General features: G+C 45.5%; 1 protein-coding gene across 6 annotated transcripts in view; it reads right to left on the reverse strand.

The window, feature by feature from the left end:
* arhgef10la (Rho guanine nucleotide exchange factor (GEF) 10-like a) overlaps window positions 1-21,465 on the reverse strand; it is a 78,830-nt gene that overhangs the window by 19,859 nt on the left and 37,506 nt on the right. For all 6 annotated transcript variants that reach the window (XM_035632190.2, XM_035632191.2, XM_035632189.2 and 3 more), the window contains 2 exons: window positions 14,323-14,444; window positions 585-671 (listed from right to left, as the gene is read on the reverse strand). In XM_035632190.2, coding sequence (XP_035488083.2) covers window positions 585-671; window positions 14,323-14,444 — 209 coding nt within the window. The remainder of the gene's footprint in view (window positions 1-584; window positions 672-14,322; window positions 14,445-21,465) is intronic.

Below are 21,465 nucleotides of genomic sequence, written 5' to 3' on the forward strand. Positions count from 1 at the left end.
ACTAAATTCCCAAAAGTCCAGGGATTGTGATGTGATGTGAAGTTACAGTGGCACCAGCACACTTTATACTGTGTTCTGTACTGTACGTGTGTGTACATGTGTGTGTGTGTGTGTGTGTGGACCTCAGTGTTCTGGTGTGTGTGTGTGTGGGTGTGTGTGTGTGTGGACCTCAGTGTTCTGGTGTGTGTGTGTGTGGGTGTGTGTGTGTGTGTGTGTGTGTGTGTGTGGACCTCAGTGTTCTGGTGTGTGTGTGTGTGTTTGTGTGTTTGTGTGTGTGTGTGTGTGTGTGTGTGTGTGTGTGTTTGTGTGGACCTCAGTGTTCTGGGGTGTGTGTGTGTGTGTGTGTGTGTGTGTGTGTGTCTGTGTTTGTGTGGACCTCAGTGTTCTGGTGTGTGTGTGTGTGTGTGTGTGGACCTCAGTGTTCTGGTGTGTGTGTGTGTGTGTGTGTGTGGACCGCAGTGTTCTGGTGTGTGTGTGTGTGTGTGTGTGTGTGTGTGTGTGTGTGTGGACCACAGTGTTCTGGTGTGTGTGTGTGTGTGTGTCTGCGTGTACTTGTGTGTGTACGTGTGTGTGTAACACCTTACCCAGAGGTAGCCTTGAGGTAAGCAGGTGCTCGCTGCAGAGAAGCCCAACAACGCACAGTGAACAGGATTATGAAGAGCAGCTTCCAGCTGTAAGAGACAAAATGAATATTGATTTAATAAACATCAGAGATCAATACTATAAACTTTTTGGTTATTATTATTTTTAAGTAGTTTCAGTGTCACTTCACAGGGAGGTTGATGGATTTCCACCCACATTATAACATTAGCTCTTCATAACAAACGTCTCTCATCATAATCTAAAATAACTGTGGATCTGCTGAGAGCAGTTGAACTTGTTGAATATGTTCTCCTCAGTCTGAAGCCTGCAGTCAGACTTTAACTTTACCACCAGGTTTATTTCTTCTGCCACATTAAAACACCGACATCAGAAAAAAATACAAGTTGTTTGGTTTATCTCTGAAAACATTCTGGTTTTGTCCAAGATTAATTTTTCTGAACATGGTTCTCATTTCTACATCAGTAGATTTGTTTGTGACTGTGAGTTCTAGTTCTTTCAGTAAGTCTGCAGTCCAATCAGTTGATATGACTTCAGCTTTGACAGACAATAATGATCCGGTCGACACACTGATCATTGTGAAGCTCTTTGACGGACGGACCACGAAGTGGGCGTCAGTACAACTGTGACATTTACTATGAGAACAGAACTCGAGGGAATTCACACGAGCCAAAACAAATCTATATTCCTTGGACATGTAGGAGTCGGTTTTATGGAAAGGAGAGAGGGAGGTTGACATTTACAGTACAGAGCCTGTGGTTGTTAGTGTGTCGCCCCCCCGGTGAAAGCTGCTTTACTAACCAGCAATCTGTCTGGTGGGAGCCATGCTTATTTTTGGTGTCAGCGCTGAGGGTGGGCCGTGTGACAGACGGAACAGCTAATTGTGTGTTGCTGGGATGGTGGTGGGGGGGAGGTTGGAGGAGGAGGGTCACCACGCATCTTTTAACAGTCGTCCTCTACGGCGGCGAGCATCAATCACAGGTCGTTTAACAGCCCCCGAAGAGCGGGACCCTCCCACCGTCCTCTGTGTAAACCACACCCCCTCCATCTAACCACGGCTGTTCCTTCTACCCCCCCTGTCCATCTATTCAGATTCACCACGGAGACGCTGGACGCGTCTCCTTTATGAATCTCTCCCATCTCGGAGCGAGTGGAGATCTGTGCTGAGGAGGGAGAGAGGCAGTGAAGCACGACGCTGGACTGTGCAGGTTGTTGGATGTTATCAGTCACCTGAGGCTGTTATTGGTATTCTATAAAACAAATCGATCGATCAAATGAAACGATCTTATTGGTTCATAGCCGTGGTACAATGAGCGTACACAATGGCTGTGACGTCCAATCAGTTTGCAGGTCTGTATCCCTCCACGACTCAGGAAGGAACGACGTGAACAGACGTGAGCAGCGACGGAGTGAAGTTGAGGAAACGTACGAGAGGTCAAAGCACACGGTGACGTTGTGAGGTTGGATGGTTGTAGTTGAGGAACGGGCTGCGGCCCACAGTAGAACCCAGCTCCCGTCTCGTAGCCTTCTTTCTGAGGAACGCTCCAGTGTGTTGCATAGCAACCGTCGTGCACTGTGCAGGCAGCAGGAGGGACCACTTCTTTGTATTCGTTAAAAAAATGCTGTTGTGACGAAATAAAAAAATCTAATTGTAAAGTGTCTATTGGTGATTCAGATAACGAGCTCATGTTTTCATGAAGAGTTGTTTCGTTAATGAGAAATACACCATTTCAACAATTTTTCGACGCCCACTCTTGTAAAATAATTGCAGGTATTAAAGAGGAAATTTGATTCCGGAATATTATAAAAGTAATTATCTCTTTGCTAATGGATACCCCATTATGTTTAAAAATGTTCAACAGCACTCCTCTCCATCTATTACAATTATTCACATTCCACACAATCATTCAATAATTAGCATGAGACATAATTTACATATCATCAATTCGGAATTAAACTCTGTTGGACTGTTTCACGGAGCAACACTGTCGCCTGTAAATGTCTCAGTGTTCTGTGATACCGAGCGGAGACGATGATCAATAAGACAAAACCCTCAGTCCACTTGAACGTCTCCAAACAGCCATGGGAAAGAGTGTGTGTGTGTGTGTGTGAGCAGAACAACAAAGGCTGTGACATCATCTCCACCTGTGAATGAGCAAATTATATTTACAGGCACCAAGGAACTCTGTGACGACCACATCAGGCCGTCCAAATGCTAACAAGGTGTGTGTGTGTGTGTGTGTGTGAGTGTGTAATGAGGGAGGATGTTTGATGGAGGACGTTGGGGAGGAAACTGGGCGGCTGAGCTACTTAAAGTGAGATTTGTCGATGTGATGCGAGGGCGTCGTCCCAGCTGCTGGTTACCACTGACCCTAGTGGTCGACAGCGGGTCTGCCCCGCCCCGTTGCCCCGAGAGGGCGCCGGCCCATATGCTGGTTCCAGGTGGCGATGGGAAGCAGAGGAGCAATCTTTTGCTTTTTCCAGAAGATAAATGTGCAATCACAGCCGCTCCTACAGGACAGAATGGGGCCGTGAACATGTGGCCTGGTGACGCCGCTGCAGCGCTCGACTCTGTACGTCATCACACTGCTGGTACTGGTTCTGGTCTCATTGGGCCGGGTACCGCCAGAGCAGCGTCCCCATGGTAACCGTGACTTCCCCCAATCCAATTAATGTCGTTGAACTTCCCAAAGCGACTCAGGAGAGTTTGCTCCGTTGTCACTTTTGAAAAACTGCCTCCTGTGAAACTACTGAGCAAACATTTCTGGACTGGACAAACGAAGAAAAAAAAGGAAAATGAGTTTATGATAGTCTGTATATAGCCAGCTGAAAATCAAATAACAAATATCATCTCCATAAGAGCATGTGGAGAGAGAGAGAGAGAGAGATGCTGTGTATTAGAGCCAGGGAGAGAAAATATATATTTTTTTCTAATTCCAGTCACAGTCACTTCCCCCAATTCCACATTCCAAGAATCTGTTACACGCACTAACAAGCACTAATAGAAAGCCTCCTCTGTTTATTAACTGGTAATTGACTGGTGCCGCCTCTCCACTGCCACTGCTCCGTCAGGGCAGGAGGCGGAGCCTCCAGGGGCGGAGCCTCCAGGGCCACGTATCCAGAGCCCCTTAACAAAATGATAAGAGTTTAAAATTGTTTGCATCAATAACAGTTTGTTTGAGACCTCACATGAAATAAAGAAAGTGCCTGCTCTGTGCCTCCAATAAGTGTATGGATCTAAATAAAAGTAAATTATTCAATCCTCACATGTCAATCAATGGCCTGTTTCAATTATGATGGGCGAAACACAGCGAAGGCGTCCGCTGCCTGAGGCTGCAGAGTGATGGTCAGAGTGAGATGATGCAGCTACAGGTGACACACGCGCACGCACGCACGCACGCACGCACGCACGCACGCAGGCACACACACAGACAGACAGACAGACAGACAGACAGACAGACAGACAGACAGACAGACAGACAGACAGACAGACAGACAGACAGACAGACAGACAGACAGACAGACAGACAGACAGACAGACAGACAGACAGACAGACAGACAGACAGACAGACGCACGCACGCACGCACGCACGCACGCACGCACGCACGCACGCACGCACGCACGCACGCACGCACGCACGCACGCACGCACGCACGCACGCACGCACGCACGCACACACACACACACGCACGCAGGCACGCACGCACGCACGCACGCACGCACGCACGCTGCTGATACTTTACTCTGGTTGTCAAGGAAGCCAGTGACATTTCCTCAAAGGAAGCAGAGTTTGTAAAACCATGTTGGGTCCTGGTGTAATAACTCTGACAGGTCCTGTAGCTCTGAATATTCTACATCTACAAGGTACTGAAATGTGAAAACTGATTTCTTACAGTAATATTATCTGGAGATGTTTGTGTTTAGAAGATGCACTTGGACACTTCCTACTCTCCTCCTCAATTTGATCTGAAGACGTGAGCGAGAAGAGATGAGTTAATCAAAACTTAAAAGTTACACACAACGGAGAAGAATAAAAAACGATATAAGATCAAGAGTTTGTGAAAAACAGAATCTCAAACGTGATGTTCAGTTCAGAATTGATATCTGCTATAAACATGAACCGCCGACCGGCTGGCCGTGAATCTGTCGTTGTGTTTTCTCACAGGTCTCACTGACGAAATGAAAACGTCCAGAGCAACATTAACGTTCTGCTCTGGAAGGAGCTTGATAACCTTCCCACTGTGGTGACACAACCATGAGGGGACGGCGGTTTGCTCACGATCTGTTTTCCAGAACATCACATTGTCTAATGAAGTGAAGGAAGACGGACAACGGGATCAACGTCAGGATCTCGTGATCTGACTTCCAGCAGCAGCTTGTGTGAGTGGAGATCAAAGGGACGAGAACTCGGCTCGCAGGCCGGAATATTCAAAGTCATGAAGACAATGAGAGAAGAACCGTCGGCACAGTGAGGGACGAGCGGACACGTGTCGGCTCCGCTCAGCGGTTAAGAGCATGTGGCCATCAGCTTATTAAAACTCACTCAGGAACATTTCCCCTCCATTTTAATAACCAGTGTCTGTACAGTCTCCGTCTGCCCGCGGCTGCTCCACAGATCATATCAGCAACAAGTGGAATGAAGTCGGAGAGTGGGGTTTTGCATATCTCTGCCCAGAGCCACAGCCTGTGACATTGGCAGGACATCACAAACTCATATTCATGACTCGACTGAGATTCTCTCCCTCGTGCCCTTCGCCGAGCGACCGCCACACGGGCTGCAAATGTGATGCAAATTCACTGTGTCGCTGTATCCACACACATGCGCATACACACACACGGGCACACACACACGCACGCGCACATACACAAACACACACACAAAGACACAGAGAGAGAGAGAGGGAGAGACACAGACACACACAGGCATACAGACACACACGCACACACGCACACACACAGACACACACACACACACACACACACACACACACACACACACACACACACACACACACACACACACACACACACACACACACACACACACACACACACACACACACACACACACACACACACACACACACACTCCTGCGGCCATGGCAGTTCCAGCTCTGGATGAAAGCAGTGAATTGCCGCTGCATTAATGGCTTCAAAAGGTCCACGGGCCAAAAACTTCTCCATGTTTTCAATCACTTCCTCCATCTTCCCTTCACTTGTGCACATGAACCAGAAGAGCTGCTGATGACGAACCTCTGCTCGCCACACAGACACAAACCAACACAACGGTTTGTCAACACCGAGTCGTACATGGAACACGAGAGCAGGCGAGACGTCCTGTAACCTATCAGACGGCAGGAGAAGCAGAACATGGAGAAGAACCTCCCGCGTCTTTACAATCCTTGATCCTCGTCCTGCGTCGGCCCGTTTGGCATCACATGAATCACGACTGTTCACAAATATACTAATCTGGTTATTCTCATATTTTCTCTCAAGCCTGCACTTCTCACATTTTAAACTTCTTCCTCTGTGTCTTGGCCGAGACGACGATGATGTAACTGTGTCTATTGTGGATAAACCAAAGACTTTGTTCTTCATGACAGATCTGAAAAAAGATGAAGTTTGAAGCCAAGTCATTAATTTTAAAATACAGCAATTAAATTGGATGCAAACAGTTTCTCAATCGCATGGAAGTGGAAGAGAAAGTTCTCATTTGCATCTACTTAAAAATTAGAGCAGAAGCTGAAGACTCTTCCTGTTTCCTGTTCGTAAAGCTCTCAACTACAATAAGTGACGCAGCAGAGAAGCTACAGCAGCTGCTCCGGCTTCGCCCTCTTCCTCCTGAATTACTGCACGTTCTGCCGCTCGTCCTCCTCGATGCAGAGTCACGGAGGATCTGCAGGTTCCTCCTCCGGCTTCAGAGAGCGAGGAGCAGACTCTGTAGTTAGTATGTCACCTGTCACAGCATCAGGCCCCTTCACACACGACCTCGTGTCCCCGCCGTCCATGTGTGCTCAGGCACGGCACTGCCCCCTACTGGCAGGGAGAGTAGTGAAGGGGTAAAGAACTGGATTGAGGAGAAAGGATGGAGAGAGAACCAGACTATGATGATAACGTTGGTGCGATATCTCTTTTGACATCTATCTATATATCTATATGTCTTTATCTATATATCAAAAGCCAACACCTGAATCCTTCCATCTATTCCGCTTCAGCCACGGGTTCCGCCCTGGACAGGTCACCAGCCAATCACAGGGCTGGAACACAGAGCTGCTCTGTGCAGTCGAGAGTCTCCAATCGAGGACGACGTGAGGAAGCACCTGAAGAACACACCTGAGAACCTTCAGGCTGTGAGTCGACTGTTAGAACCCCGGAACCACCGACCCGCCCTGATCCCGTCATTACGACACAAAGTTGTTTATCAAATTAATTAAAGACTTAATGACACAGGGTGTATTAGCATGCTGATGCTAACACAGCCTCCGGGGAATATGAACTATTCATTTCAACACCCCGTTACACACACACACACACACACACACACACACACACACACACACACACACACACACACACACACACACACACACACACACACACACACACACACACACACACACACACACACACACACACACACACACACACACACACACACACACACACACACACTCGGCTCCAGTGCTTGTGTCCTGGACAGTATGAAGCAGAGATTAAAGAATGTACTGTACAGGCCGTTCATAATATCTCTCATGTTGTGACTGAGATCATCTACTCTGAAAACTCTGAATCATACTGTAACATACTGTAACATACTGTAACACTAAACTGATGGCGAAGGGAGGCGGTGCCGCTGGTGACTGGTGCTTTGGTCTTGAAAGTATCTTCTAACTGTTAGTCCGCTTCACTCAACCTGACGCCACCGACGCCCGGAAGGGGACAGATCCAGATCTACAGAGGAGGCCTGACCTCCGGACAAACATCAGCCGACATGTTGAAAAGGGTCACGAGTCCGTCAGAGTTTGACTCGTGCCCTGACCTCTGAACGAGGTCGTCTCTGATCCTGAGAGCCGAGCAGTCGTGTGCTGTCACTGCCGCCTGTTTCTGTGACAGGGACACGTTCGGGCGTCTGGAGTTGGGTTTGTCCAGAAGCTGCAGCTTCACACACAGAAACTAGACTGACACTCTCTCCTCCCAGCGGCGGCGGCGGGCGGTTTCTGGGACCGAAGCTCTGAAGTGGCTCAGAAATATCCACAATTACATTTGAGGTAAGTTATTTCTCTCTGAGTGAAACTCTCAGTGCAGCTCAACAAACACAGCTCATGAAATTAAAACTGATCAGGGGAATATGGAAAAGTGAATTCAACAAGAAGAATCACGTCTCTGAAGATTCACACGACCAGAAAACATCGGAACAGTTTTACAGAGCGTGGAAATGTGTTGATGTCAACATATTTATTATTCCAGTGGATTGTGGATGAACAGTAGACGACACGTCCTGAAAACATCCGCCAGATATTTGAGCATCTAATGGATTAAAATGTTCTTTGAATCAAACTGGTGATTCGTGGACAAGCGTCAGTTTGTGGGAAACTATGAAGCTGCTGATGGGAGACGGCATATTTCAGCATCATTTGTGGAAATGATAATGAAGCAAACGCAGCCAAATAGAGCAGCAGAGCAACAGAACTGTTGGTCATCATCATGATTCATCATCACAGAGAACAGCCTAGTGCACATTGTCCATTACATCTATAATCAGCAAAAATCCATGTGGGGAAATAAAACTTCTCCTGATGACGATCGGGTGTGAGACAGAGAACGGTGCGTTCTGCTTTCTTAAAAGAAGATTCCAAGGCCTTCCTTGTTTGGTTGGGGGAAAAAAGAGCTGATAAAGAACGTGTCACGGTGCAGGTCACATATCTGATCATAAAGAAATTAATATGCTCTTTAAAGCCAATTCAAACATTGATTTTTCATCTGCTGAGGCGCTGACCATGGTGCTGATCAAACCTCCACTTGTAGCATTCGCTCATACTGTATATTTGCCTTTGTCCCAGTCTGGAGACATGGTCACACTAGATTAGATCAACATATTATTCATATTCTGTGGCCTCTTGACGAATCAGAGACGTAACTGAAATCTGTGGGTCGGAGACGTAGAAACAACCTTCACCAGGTTTTTTTCTGTGAGGTGTTAATTTGATGACTTTACCTTAAAAAGAGTGATAATAAAAACAGACTCCAGGAGATAAATCATCAGAGAGACGTTGCGTCAGGGGGAAGGCCACTTCTCCGTCCTTCTCCTTTTTAATCCATATTTCATAAGACAGCGTCTCAGCAGCCTTCACACTGAACCCGCTCCTGCGTCTCGGCGGTGACAGCTCCGAGTCGTTATGTTCGTAAATCAGTTATTTCTCCCAGACAAAATGTATCCGTGAACACAGAGTGTTCGCCGCCAGGGACGCTGATCAACAAGCTCATTTCCTGCACACACAGTCGCCTCCAACACACACACACACACACACACACACACACACACACACACACACACACACACACACACACACACACACACACACACACACACACACACACACACACACACACACACACACACACACACACACACACACACACACACACACACACACACACACACACACACTCCTGCTCTTATCACTCCATCAGCAGCAGAGATGGGACCCAGTGGGACTGAACTGGATCACAGACTGAAACGACCTACAACGTGTTCAACGGGCTACGAGCCGGAATTACAGCCTTTTTTCCAAAAGGGAAAAAAACACGTCCAACATTAAATAAATAAGGACGAACGACGATCTGTGTAAACTGGTGGATGTATTAAGGGTAAGATGTGAGCAGGCGCTGCCGGAGACACAGAAGCTAATCCTCTCAGAGGAAGAGGAGGGAACCAACCAAACCCTTTTCCCAGTTTGTCATTCTGCACTTCAAAGACTACATGATGAAATCCCCCAGGTTTTATAAGAGCTCTGGCACAGCAACCGTCCTTTAAACCTGTCCTGGACTAATGCCTCCTGAATGCAGTCTGGAAACACGCCCCTGTGCTGCGTTCAAAGTCTCTGCAGCCTTGGATGTTTGAGAACCTTTTAGAGATGCAGAGGAAGGAGAATCATTCAAATACTGCACATACAGTAAAGGTGTGCGTCGCCTCTTTCAGAACCGTTGGATCAGGACAAACACACCAGGGCATCGATCTTCTTCTCCTGAGCTCTGCTGAACGAGCAGTTATACAGAAAATAAATGTCTCCTACATGGAGACAAGCACGTAATTCAGGCCGTTCACTTCCCGATGCACTACGGTACGTGACGCCATCGGACGCCCGTTGTTCTGCAGTTTGCTGAGCTGTCGCATTATTGCGTCTGATAAAAAAATCAATCACTGGTCTGTGGGCTTCAGGAGAACACACAGCAGGACTGAGCTGAACATAATCGGCTGATAAAACTCACTCAGGGAGTTAAACCATGTACAGTGGACGTCGTCCGGCTCAGGTGACTTTCAGATTTACAGTTTACTGCAACTACAAACAAATATCATCACAATCCGTCACAACAAAAGACCTTTATCTGAGATAAACATTGACATTGACTACAGTGACTTGTATCTGGTGTTTTCACCTTCCTCTCCTAGAGGAGGAGATTTCTGTTTCACCTCTCTGCAATTTAAAATTCAAACGAATCCTGTTCAAGCTAAATTTGTTTCGTCACAAATACAGAAAACCAATCGCTGTCCAATATGAAAATGTGAGGCAAAGAAACCGGAAACGTCCAGTGCAGCAGAGGCAGCGAATCATGAGGACGACAGGTGTGTCAGCAGACAGTTACTGTTAGCATTAGAAGTTAGCATCCAGGAGAGGATGACAGGTGTGTCAGCAGACAGTTAGCGTTAGCATTAGCAGTTAGCATCCACGAGAGGACGACAGTTTTGTCAGCAGACAATTAGCGTTAGCATTAGAAGTTAGCATCCACGAGAGGACGACAGGTGTGTCAGCAGACATTTAGCGTTAGTATTAGCAGTTAGCATCCACGAGAGGACGACAGTTGTGTCAGCAGACAGTTAGCTGTCGCAGTTAGCATCCACGAGAGTACGACAGGTGTGTCAGCAGAAAGGTTGGCGTTAGCATTAGCAGTTAGCATCCACGAGAGGACGACAGATGTGTCAGCATACAGTTAGCGTGAGCACTAGCAATTAGCATCCCCAAGAGGATGGCATGTTTGTCAGCAGAGAGTTAACATTAGCATGAGCAGTTAACATCCATAAGAGGACTGCAGGTGTGTCAACAGACACGAGACGTTACCATTAGCAGTTACCATCCACGAGAGGACGACAGATGTGTCAGCAGAAGTTAGCATTAGCATTAGCATCCACGAGAAGACAGCAGGTGTGTAAGCAGATTGTTAGCATTAGCAGTTAGCATCCACGAGGGGATGGCAAGTGTGTCAGCAGACAGTTAGTGTTAGCATTAGCAGTTAGCATCCACAAGAGGACGACAGGTGTGTAAGCAGACAGTTAGCGTTAGCATTAGCGGTTGGTGATGTTGCCTCTAACCATCTTGTTGATGGCCGAGCAGCTGTGGTGAGCAGGGCCTGTGTTATCTGCATATCATGAATATTCATAGTCTCAGAATTCCTTCGTGAAGGAGAGAGCGTGGATGTTTGTGAGGTAAACAATGTTAAACTAAATATTAGACAGAGCATATTATTTTTATAGACTTTAAAACATGACCGGAGGGGAACTTAAGTTTAGCGACTACCTTGGAGACAGCGAGTTCATCGCTATGACAACTATCTCACTAATATTCCCACAGTTGATTAATCATTCAGTCAATTAAATGTCAGTAAAATTAATCAGCGGTTGCTTCAAACTGAATCCTAATGTTCGGAAATCAGTAAAATGACTTCATCCATTTAAAAAAAAATATGCTGGACGACTTATTTACCGTCTGTGATGTCACTGATAAATGTGACTTAATGTTTCAGCGCTGGTACTTCAGTTGGCAGTGATGCATCACACTGGTGAATTTTGAAACACCGCTACGAGTAGTAAACATGTTTAAAAAGATGCACGACGTGATGGCTCCTGAATCATCATGATCTGGTGTCTGGCTGCGGTATATGTCATAAGCCCCGCCCTCTCCATGTTAGCAGATGGGACATGGACCAAAGTTAAAAAATCAAAGTAGACATTGGTTGAGTGAGTATCAGCGGAACCTCGATACTCTGACTCCAAATGACGTCACCAGCACAAAATGGCACTTCCCAGAATATCCAGAATATTTTGGCTTCGTTTTTGTACAGCGGCAGGAAGTGGAGACGCGTCGTCCATCTTTATACAGTCATTGTTACGGTACTAACGGCAACAACTGTTCCATTTAATAGCTGATTCTTCTGTGTGGAAGTCTGGTTCATTTGTTATCACAGATTAATGTAATAAACTCATCTTTTAACCAGGAGAGCTGATTGTGTGTGTGTGTGTGTGGAGAGAGAGAGAGAGGGTGAAAATGAAAGAGATAGATTGAGGCGTCCGTCTCTCTCAGCAGACTGGTGATAAGGCTTATCTGCGGCGCCTGAAGAGGAGTCGGCCCAGTAGCCCAGACGGGCTCTGACTGAGCCGACCGGGTCACATGGAGCCGGCAGTGGGCCGAGCTCCCTCAGGTGACCTGTGGCACCATGTTCACGCTACGTTGCCTACGGAACTTTTATTTTCTGCGGGGAAAATGGCTCCGGCCCCCATTCGGCCACATCTCTTTTTTTTTTTTTAAATCTGGGATTTTTCTTTTCTTCATCCTTTCTCCTCACTGTAACTCAGACGACGGAGAGAAGCTGCGGAGCTTTGGCACAGGGAGGCGTGAGTCCCGGAGGCAGAAGATGGAGGCTGCTGCGGAGCTAAGCCCCTAATCACAGGCTGCTCTGCATGAAGGACTTAAAGTCACTCCGTTTAATGCCACCTTCTCTTCAGTCAAAGGAGGGAAAGAAATACTGCTGCTTACCTCCTCACTCAGCTTCCTGATACCTCGGCCCCAATTCCTCTCACAAAGACATTCACATATAAGCACCAGGATACGAACACACGCAGAGAAACACGCAACCCGAGCACATACATTGCCGAGGAAGTTTCCTAAATCTTGAAGTGACCCTGAAGTGTTTCCTCACATCATGATCATGTTCAGATTCTCTAAATGTTTAGGAAAGGAGCTTCAACGCTTCCTTTCCTGTCTCCTTTAGCAGAGGACACACTGGAGCTTCCTGTGAGAGGAAAGGAGAAATAGACGTGTCCTTCGTCTGTGAGCTCAGCTGCTCCGTTTGTTTGACTCCCACCGGCTCTCGGCGTATTAATCGACTTGGCTCCGCTTCCATCCAGGTGTAACACACTTTTGCAGAATCCTCTGGAACGTCAGCAGGTATCTCTTGGGAACCCCCTCCCTCCGAGTCACAGCTACACTCTTCCACACTCCCCTCTGCAGCTTCACCTCCTTCCCCGTCTCGTCCATGCAGCCGGCGGATGATGTTCTTCTCACATATAGGTTTTTAATCTAATGTTGCAACATTGATTTATGCTCCGGTGTCCCACAGCCATTAAGATAATTGCGTGATCAATTTATAACGTCCTCCCCCCGGTGGCCGTGATAATCGTCTCACCTTGCTCAGAAAGACCTGTAACCACATTATGGTGAAATAGAAGCTGGTTGGAAATATTATCTTTCATCTTGGTGCAAATTGATATCACACCATTTCCTCTGACTTCAGTCCATCACTGACCATTTGATCTGTCGGAGGCTTCTGGAACTTAACGGCTTGTATCGATCGAGACTCGAGGGGAGCGCGTCAGCTTGTTATTCCACGAGATCGTCACTGAGACGATGTATAAGACACGTGCACTTTGATTATATTTAATGGGAAATGTCTGTGATAACTGGCACTGGCAATATTATTAAAACAAAGATATCGCTGATATCGCTACGGGCTAAAGAGACGTTAGCACCGGTGAAGGTTAAACTGCTCTGACTTCCTGAGTATCATCATGACCAGTTTGGAAACATTACTGAAAACAACTGAGGTTCAAGAAAAGTTCAAAAAGATTCAGTGATTTAAAAACTTTTGTTTGAATCGATTCTGAAAATATAAAATTATCAAATGTTACTTCTTCAACATCATCAGTCATAATTAGAAAGAGGAAGTATAACTGTTGTGCATCCAGTTTTATAATAACTAATCAGTGCTTCACACAGAAGAGGTGGACCGGGTCCAGAAAGTGAAGCCTGTATTCTGTGAACTGACCAGCAGGGGGCGACTCGATGAGAAAATGACTTGAATTGTAATGTTTATAACCAAACAAGAAGCAAACCTGTGAATATTTGCTCGTACTCTTTTAAGGCGGGCGTCAGTGACTGAAGAATCTCAACGCCCTTTGGCTTTTGCGACATCGCAAATATTTTTTACGCTAATTTTGCGTCTATTTGCATCTTTACGTGACTTTGTGTGTAAACATTTGCCACTGGACGAACCCCTAAGGTCCTGCCTCGTTCCCAAAGTATTATTTACATTCTCATATATATATGAGGATGATTGGTTGGTTGATGGCATTTATAGTTCAACACTGTCCCCTGTAATATTTCCATAGAGCATATGTTGCACCTGTACTTTCTAAGACACAACCTTGGTCACAGGGTCGGTGACTTACCTTCCTCTCTGGCGACTTGGTAGCGAACACAGGCAGGTGACAGGAAAGCAGCGGACGCCACAGCGGCGCCATCGTCTTCCCTTCGTCCTCGCCGTACAACCAGCCCGGAGTATTCTCCTCCCCTGGAAGTGAAAAACACAGAGACTTTTCATTTCCTCTCACAGACGTGGTTCGGTGTTAATGTTGTTATGGTTTCATTCACATGAAGCTTCACATCTGAGTCGAGGTGTAAACTCTTCTTTAAGACGTCAAAACAAATCATTACCATCATTGCCTCAGTTATGTGATATGAAAAGTGTTATGAGCGTGTGAAAGTCCAGGTTGTGGCGGCTCTGGGGTCTCGACTGTGATTAAACCTGCACTTGATCAACGGTGAGTTCGTCCCAGCAGAGAAAGATTCTGAGCTTCACAGCAGATGCGAGCCAACTCACGAGACGAGCCACCGGGGCAACGCTGCCAAATTATTCCCATTATGTAATTGTGCAATCATCAATTTCAATTTACACAAACTAAATTGTGCGTGAAATTCAACAGCTTGCTGAAATTTGCTTCCTGCTTTGTTTGCACGCACGTTTCCACGGAGACCTGTGGTTCGCCGCTGCCGCCGCAGCATCATCGCACATATTTACTTTGGTTTATTGCAGTTTTTTTATTGGGTTTGCTTTATAGGAACATTGTTTGTTCAGCGCTCCCACTGACAGACGGTCGGTCTAAGTCTTCTGTCTTTGGCCACAAAGATAGGAAACTGTAATATTCACTTGATTTCAATTCAATGCAATACTCCTTAGCCTGGGACCCAGAAGAATTCTGGGAGCTCGTATAAAATCAACTTTCATCAGTAAATTATTAGATTAGAAACTAATATTCCTGTTGTTTTGTGGTCACAGATTTAAACGATAGAAGGACGGAGAGAGAAAGTGTTGAGGAGAGGACGAGAGGTTCTTAACCTTCAGTCTCTAATGATGATGATGAATAACAATGAACAGATGATGAGCACAGACCTGAATACAAACACACACACACACGTACTTTATGAATTTGTTTGCATCATTTGCATCTGTAAACTCAGGACAACATTCTTCCAGGAGGTTTTTGCGACAGCGCCTGAATTTATCCGTGGTTCGTCACTTTCAAAGTCATTTTTCAAAAAGAGGATTTTTTTTCCAGTCATGAATTTTCTTGTCATGCTGCTCATAAATTCCAGAAAATCACCAAAAAAGAAGAGTTAATATTTATTATGTTTGCTCAGGTGCTCGGGGTCGACTCGTCCTTCAGCTTCTGTTTCTGCTTCAGATCGAGTCGAAATATAAAATAAATTAAAACAAATTATTACGATCTGACTGATTAAATTGTATTTCATGTTTCCTCTGGTTGTGTGATTCACACTGAACTCACATCATGTTGGATTTAACGGAAGTCGGACGGAGAGTCTGGTGGGGGGATTCATGTCAGACTCCTCATGATACTTACAGAGAGACTTTCTGTAGCTTCACTGAGGCCTAATACAAAGCTTGTTCTGTGATTTATGAAATCATATTTACAAGCAACATCACAACTAGAATGCAATGGAATGCTGGAAGGTAAATCACTGGTTATATTGTATTTGTACTTTCTTTATTTCCAGGATCACCTCATGTTACACACATCTCCAGAACCATCCTCTTTAACCATCCTCTCCATAACCATCTCTCCATCACCATCTCTCCATCACCATCATCTCCATAACCAACTCTCCATAACCATCAACTCCATAACCATCAACTCCATCACCATCCTCTCCATAACCATCCTCTCCATAACCATCTTCTCCATAACCATCCTCTCTTTAACCATTTTCTCCATCCATCTAAAGCTTCACCTGTCATGTCCTGAGTCATGTCCTGAGTCATGTCCTGAGTCATGTCCTATGTCATGTCCTGAATCACTGTAGACGAGGACAGAAAACAGCTCATCTTCTCTCTGAGGCAGATCTATTGTAGCCTCCACATTGAAACTGGGCGCTGGAGATCTGCTTGTCTGTAACGGTGCGTCATTCTCTAAGTTCTCACTGAGCTTCATCACTTCTCTTATTGTAGAGAAGAGTCAGGACATATCACATTAACAGTAATCGTCTGGGGATAAACCAATAACGGAGCTTTGCTCGTACTTGGAGCTGGAATTACATCCACTTCTGACTGCTACACTTTTTCCAGTGCCTAATAAAACTGGACTATTAGATCTTAAGTGCAGCTGCTGCATGGATGCATCACATGACGACTGCACATGGAAGAGAAACGGACCAATCAGAGAAGTGATTCCCTCACAGAGTTACTCGTGTCCCAGGAGAGACTGTACAGCAACTCAGCAAAGTGTGGGAAATGGAAACTGTGATGTGGTTTATACAAAAACTTAGTAAGTTGAACAAGTTCCATTACAGATTGATGTGAAGAAGCCGCTTCACCAAACACGCCTGTGAATCTGCTGTAACACCGGAACACAACGTAGTGGTTCTAGAGAGAACCATGAAAACAGCTGAAGGTTCATGACCCTGCTGTCGGTCAATGTGTTCGCTGCTTAGCTTCTGAGTAGAGATCAACAATTTAAACGTAAAGGTCCCATGTTGTCACCTTTCTGGTCTTTTATTTAAAGTTTTGATATCCTTAAGAAGCAGGGCCGTATCCAGGGTTTTAGCAATACAGAGGTCCACATTTTTTTTGATTTCCCCGATCTAAATATGCACTTTTAAGACGTTTGGAGAGCAACTTTTGTAAAACAGTAGCTTCAAGACCATGTCAGTGGGCAGCAGCAAGAGCGAGGACGATGATAGCAGAGAGCAGTGGAGATGTTGAGAGACCATGGGGGGTCAGACCCCTCCAGGGGGGTCCGGGGACATGCTCCCCCGAAAGAACATTTAGTACATTTTACATTTCAATCCATCACTCTGGTGAACTTTGATAGAAATTTATGAGGCGATATCTATAAGAACTGTGTGCTGTAGACTTACAACCTATACATGTGTTGAATGGACACTGACTCCGCCCACATATAACCACAAACAAGCTGGAAAAGTAGCTTTTTCTGAAAATATCATTCTTTGCATTAAAACAATAACAGCACACAACAATTAACTAAAATTGTAATGCATGTAACTATATTTAACTCATATATGAACACATAGTTATGGACAATATATTACATTTCCATGAATAAGTTCTTCTAAATATTATACACTGTAGCTTTAAAATTAAAAAACATTTTATTTAGTTCAAAAGAGCAGATTTGTAAAGTGAAGGAGCTGTGAGTGAACCAGAACTGATGTAAATATTAAAGCTATGACAGAGAAAATGAAACACACGTGAGGAGCTGTTCTAATTTCTGCATCAACGTTCTCAACAAATCTTTCTCCTGAAGTCAAGTGGAAGAAAAAATCTTAACAACTCATTCCAGAGGAAACGTGTCGTTACAATCAAAGCTAACGATGCTAATCTGTAACTGCACATGAACAAAGTAGTGGAGAGAGTTTTTTAATCTCCAGTGATAATTACAGAGAATCTATATGAACGATGAGTTGCCACCAGATAAAGGTCGGGGTCACAGAGCGACTGTACAATAACTAGAACAACATCATTTGTGAAGGTGCAGGACGGAATAATAAGCTCCCCGCTCTGCTTTTGTTTCAAGTCTTTCAGCGATGAAGATTAATTTGCCGCGCTCCGTCACCCCCGGTGACACAAAGGGGCAGAGATACGGACTAATTAAATACACACCAGTGCAATTTATATTTCCCACGGATCAATGCGAGTGTGGGATCTTGTTAATTAAATCCGTTGATAATGTTTACTCATCATAAACATTTCCCATGTTCCAGCTCCGGCGAGATGCGGAGAGATAATCTTTTTCTGTCTGACAGATTAATTTTTTTAGCACGAAGGGGAAAAATCCTTCCAGAGTGAAAGTGTGTGTGTGTGTGTGTGTGTGTTCTTACAACACAGAACTAAATAGATGAGTCTCATACAGAAGTCACAGAGGATGCAAAGAAATCAGTCAGTATAGCAACCGACGACAGTGCAGCCCCCGCCCCCGGCAACCGGGTCTGGGGTCTCCTGTACGGTACTAGAGATGCAACGATTAATCGATTAGTAATCAACTACTAAATGAATCTCCAAATTTAAAAATAGATTAATCGCTTCAAGTAGTTTTTATGAAAAAAAAAAAATCACAATTCCCTGATTGCAGCTCCTTAAATATGAATATCTTCTGGTTTCTCTGCTCCTCTGTGACAGTGAACTGAATATCTTTGGTGTGAGGACAAATCACAACATCACGTTGAGGTTTTTGGAAACACAATCGACATTTTTCACCATTTTATGAACCAAACAACTGATCGATGAATGGAGAAAAGGAGCGACAGATGAATTGTGAAGAAAATAACGGTACAGTTTACATCAGCCTGGTTCGGGTTCACAGACGTGTCAGAGTCAGAACTTCAGAGCTGCACTTCACTCGTCTATTGATCCATGTGTGAGACCCACACACTTAGTGTGCAACCGCAGGCAGCGGCCCCCCGCCCGCCCCCCCGCCCGCCCTCTGCTCCCTGCAGTGGGACTGATTGTTCGTCTCAATCATCCTTTCACCACTTCCTCTCTCTCACACACTCACACACACACACACACGCACTCCACATCTCATTCCTCAGCGATCTCTGGTGATTCCTCGGCCTCTTGTTCTTCGTGTGAGGGGCAGTCAAACGCCTCGGCTGAATGGCCTGGGACTGCGGCGGCAGGAAGCAATTAATTCTGCTGTGAGAGAAAAGCCCATTAATTAGGCGACGCTCGCGGCTATTTCACCAAGACCCTTCAGAAGCGGCGGGGGCCACGAGGAGAGACGGAAGAGATGCACTGGCTCACCAGGTTATTAACGGAGCCCAGGCAGGACGCCGCCGAGGGCTGATTCTCACTCTGTGTCCAGGCCTCAGAACCAGCACCAAGAGACAAACAGCAAACCTCTCCTATTGGACATCATATAAAACCATGTTGCAGCTGCAGCATTTTGCTTAAGTGCTGCACAACAATCTCCTGTTTCTATAAACCTCCATGGATCTCAGGCTGCAGAGGAAGAAGAAGGGGTTTGTGTCGTGCGATGGCGTCTCCTCGGAGCCGAGGGAGCAGGAGGATAAATACCGCTGGTGAAGAGGAGTCCGGGAAAATGAGCTGTGTGATGTTAATCACTCACTAAATCATGCGTGAGTACATTAGCTGTTTGTGCCGTCCACCATTTAGGGACATTGCGGAGCGCGGCGGCCATTTCAGACGTAAACGAGGCCGCGGTTCGGTGAAACGCTGCCTCGACCCCCCCACCCCCCCTGGACCCGCCTCCGCCTGCAGCCAGCAGGAAACCCGGCTGACGGCACGCCATCCGTGAAATTAAATCAACAACTCCCTTTTTGTAATTACATTTGGTTAAACGGGAAGGCAAAGTGTGGGTGTAAAACAATTAACATGTAATTGTCATCGTGACCAGGTTGGTGCTGATCCGTTTCCCCGCGGGACTCAGAGAATCCGTCGCACCGCCCGCGTCGCGTTCACATCGTGTCGCCGTACACGTGAAGCCAGGAGCAAATGATACGGGCAGATGATCAACTTTTTTAAATCACAACCGACTTAACATTTTTTTTATTTTACCCTGAGATAAATCATTTTTACCATAGGGATGATATTCAAGTAGGGCTGAAACTAACGACTTTTCAGTTTACTGTCATAGAGGAGCAAATAAACCAGAAAATATTCATATTTAAGAATTTCAGATTCAGAGAATTTCTTCTTAATTTTTTTCAGAAAACTACTTGAACCGATTAATCGATTATCATAAATAGTAATTAAATTAGTCGTTGATTACTAATCAATTAATGGATTAACTGTTGCAGCTCTATATTCAAGTTGAATATTGTAGAACAGAGCAAATGATCTGCCAATACAATCAATACATTATAATTCAAAATATTATTTTTAAAAGATTTAATTAAAGAGAATGTTTTAAGATTTTTATATCCTAATGGTCAGTGTATTATCCAACAAAATGAAGTTTATTATCTTTACTCTAACACCAGCTGCTCTCATGTTTGTCTTCGTAGTTTATTTTTACATTTTACAAACACCATCATCACTGTGTATGAGGTCATCGCCCCAGTGCATGCTGGGACAAGCGTCTGCTCCTCTGTGACCCCGGAGGGAACACGAGGTTATATAAAACATGAAGAACTGAGAGGGACAGAGTCGAGGTGGAAAACGTACGTTCCAGGTAATCTGAAGTTCAGTCGTGTAGTTCTATATATCTTAATATCTTATTGTTGGTTTGTATTTTGATATCGGTGTAATAAAGTGTTTTTGCATTATTTGTTTTTACGATCCTTCTGTGAAAGGATCATGTCGATATATCGGTCGGCTCTGGTTGATATTGACCCACTCAGCCGGTCAATTGTATGACATCAGTGGATAAGATGCAGGTCCACAGAGGAGGAGAGCAGCTGGTTTATTGTAGATACAGTAAAGAAGTGAGGAGGGTTCTGACGCCTGACAGATGCACTGTACCTCAGCTGAGACAGAGGAAGGACAGCAGGACGGGGGAGGAACACAGAACTGTGGTCTCATTATTTCACTGTATTGTGCGAGGAAGGAAAGAAATCCTCTGTGAAAACACTTCAACATGAAATCTGAATTGAGTTTTTCAGGGCTATCTTGATTATTAGGAGGCCACTCATCGAATTAATTACATCCTCTAATCTACCTCCAATAACTTCCTCTGAAAAACTGAATGTTTCAATGGCCACAACAGCAGAACTGGAACAGAAGTGGAACAGTGTGAGGAGACAAAGTGTATGAACAACAAACAACCAGAGTAGAATGTGTGTGACAGGGACGATCGCCCGGGGCGACGAGGAGAGAGGAGGGGAGAGGGCTGGATGAGCGAGTCATCACGGACAAATAAGCAGATTAATGTCTTCAGTAGTGCCGACTCGGGTTTCTGCAGCTGGATGACAGCACACACACACACACACACACACACACACACACACTGATGAAGCCCGGAGAGGAAGAAGACCTCCTGCACCACAGCCTGGTACCACAGTGTGGGGGCTCGGGCTCGGGCCTGGGCAGAGCAGGGGCT

Source organism: Scophthalmus maximus, chromosome 6, assembly GCF_022379125.1.
Source record: "Scophthalmus maximus strain ysfricsl-2021 chromosome 6, ASM2237912v1, whole genome shotgun sequence".
Classification (NCBI taxonomy): Eukaryota; Metazoa; Chordata; class Actinopteri; order Pleuronectiformes; family Scophthalmidae; genus Scophthalmus; species Scophthalmus maximus.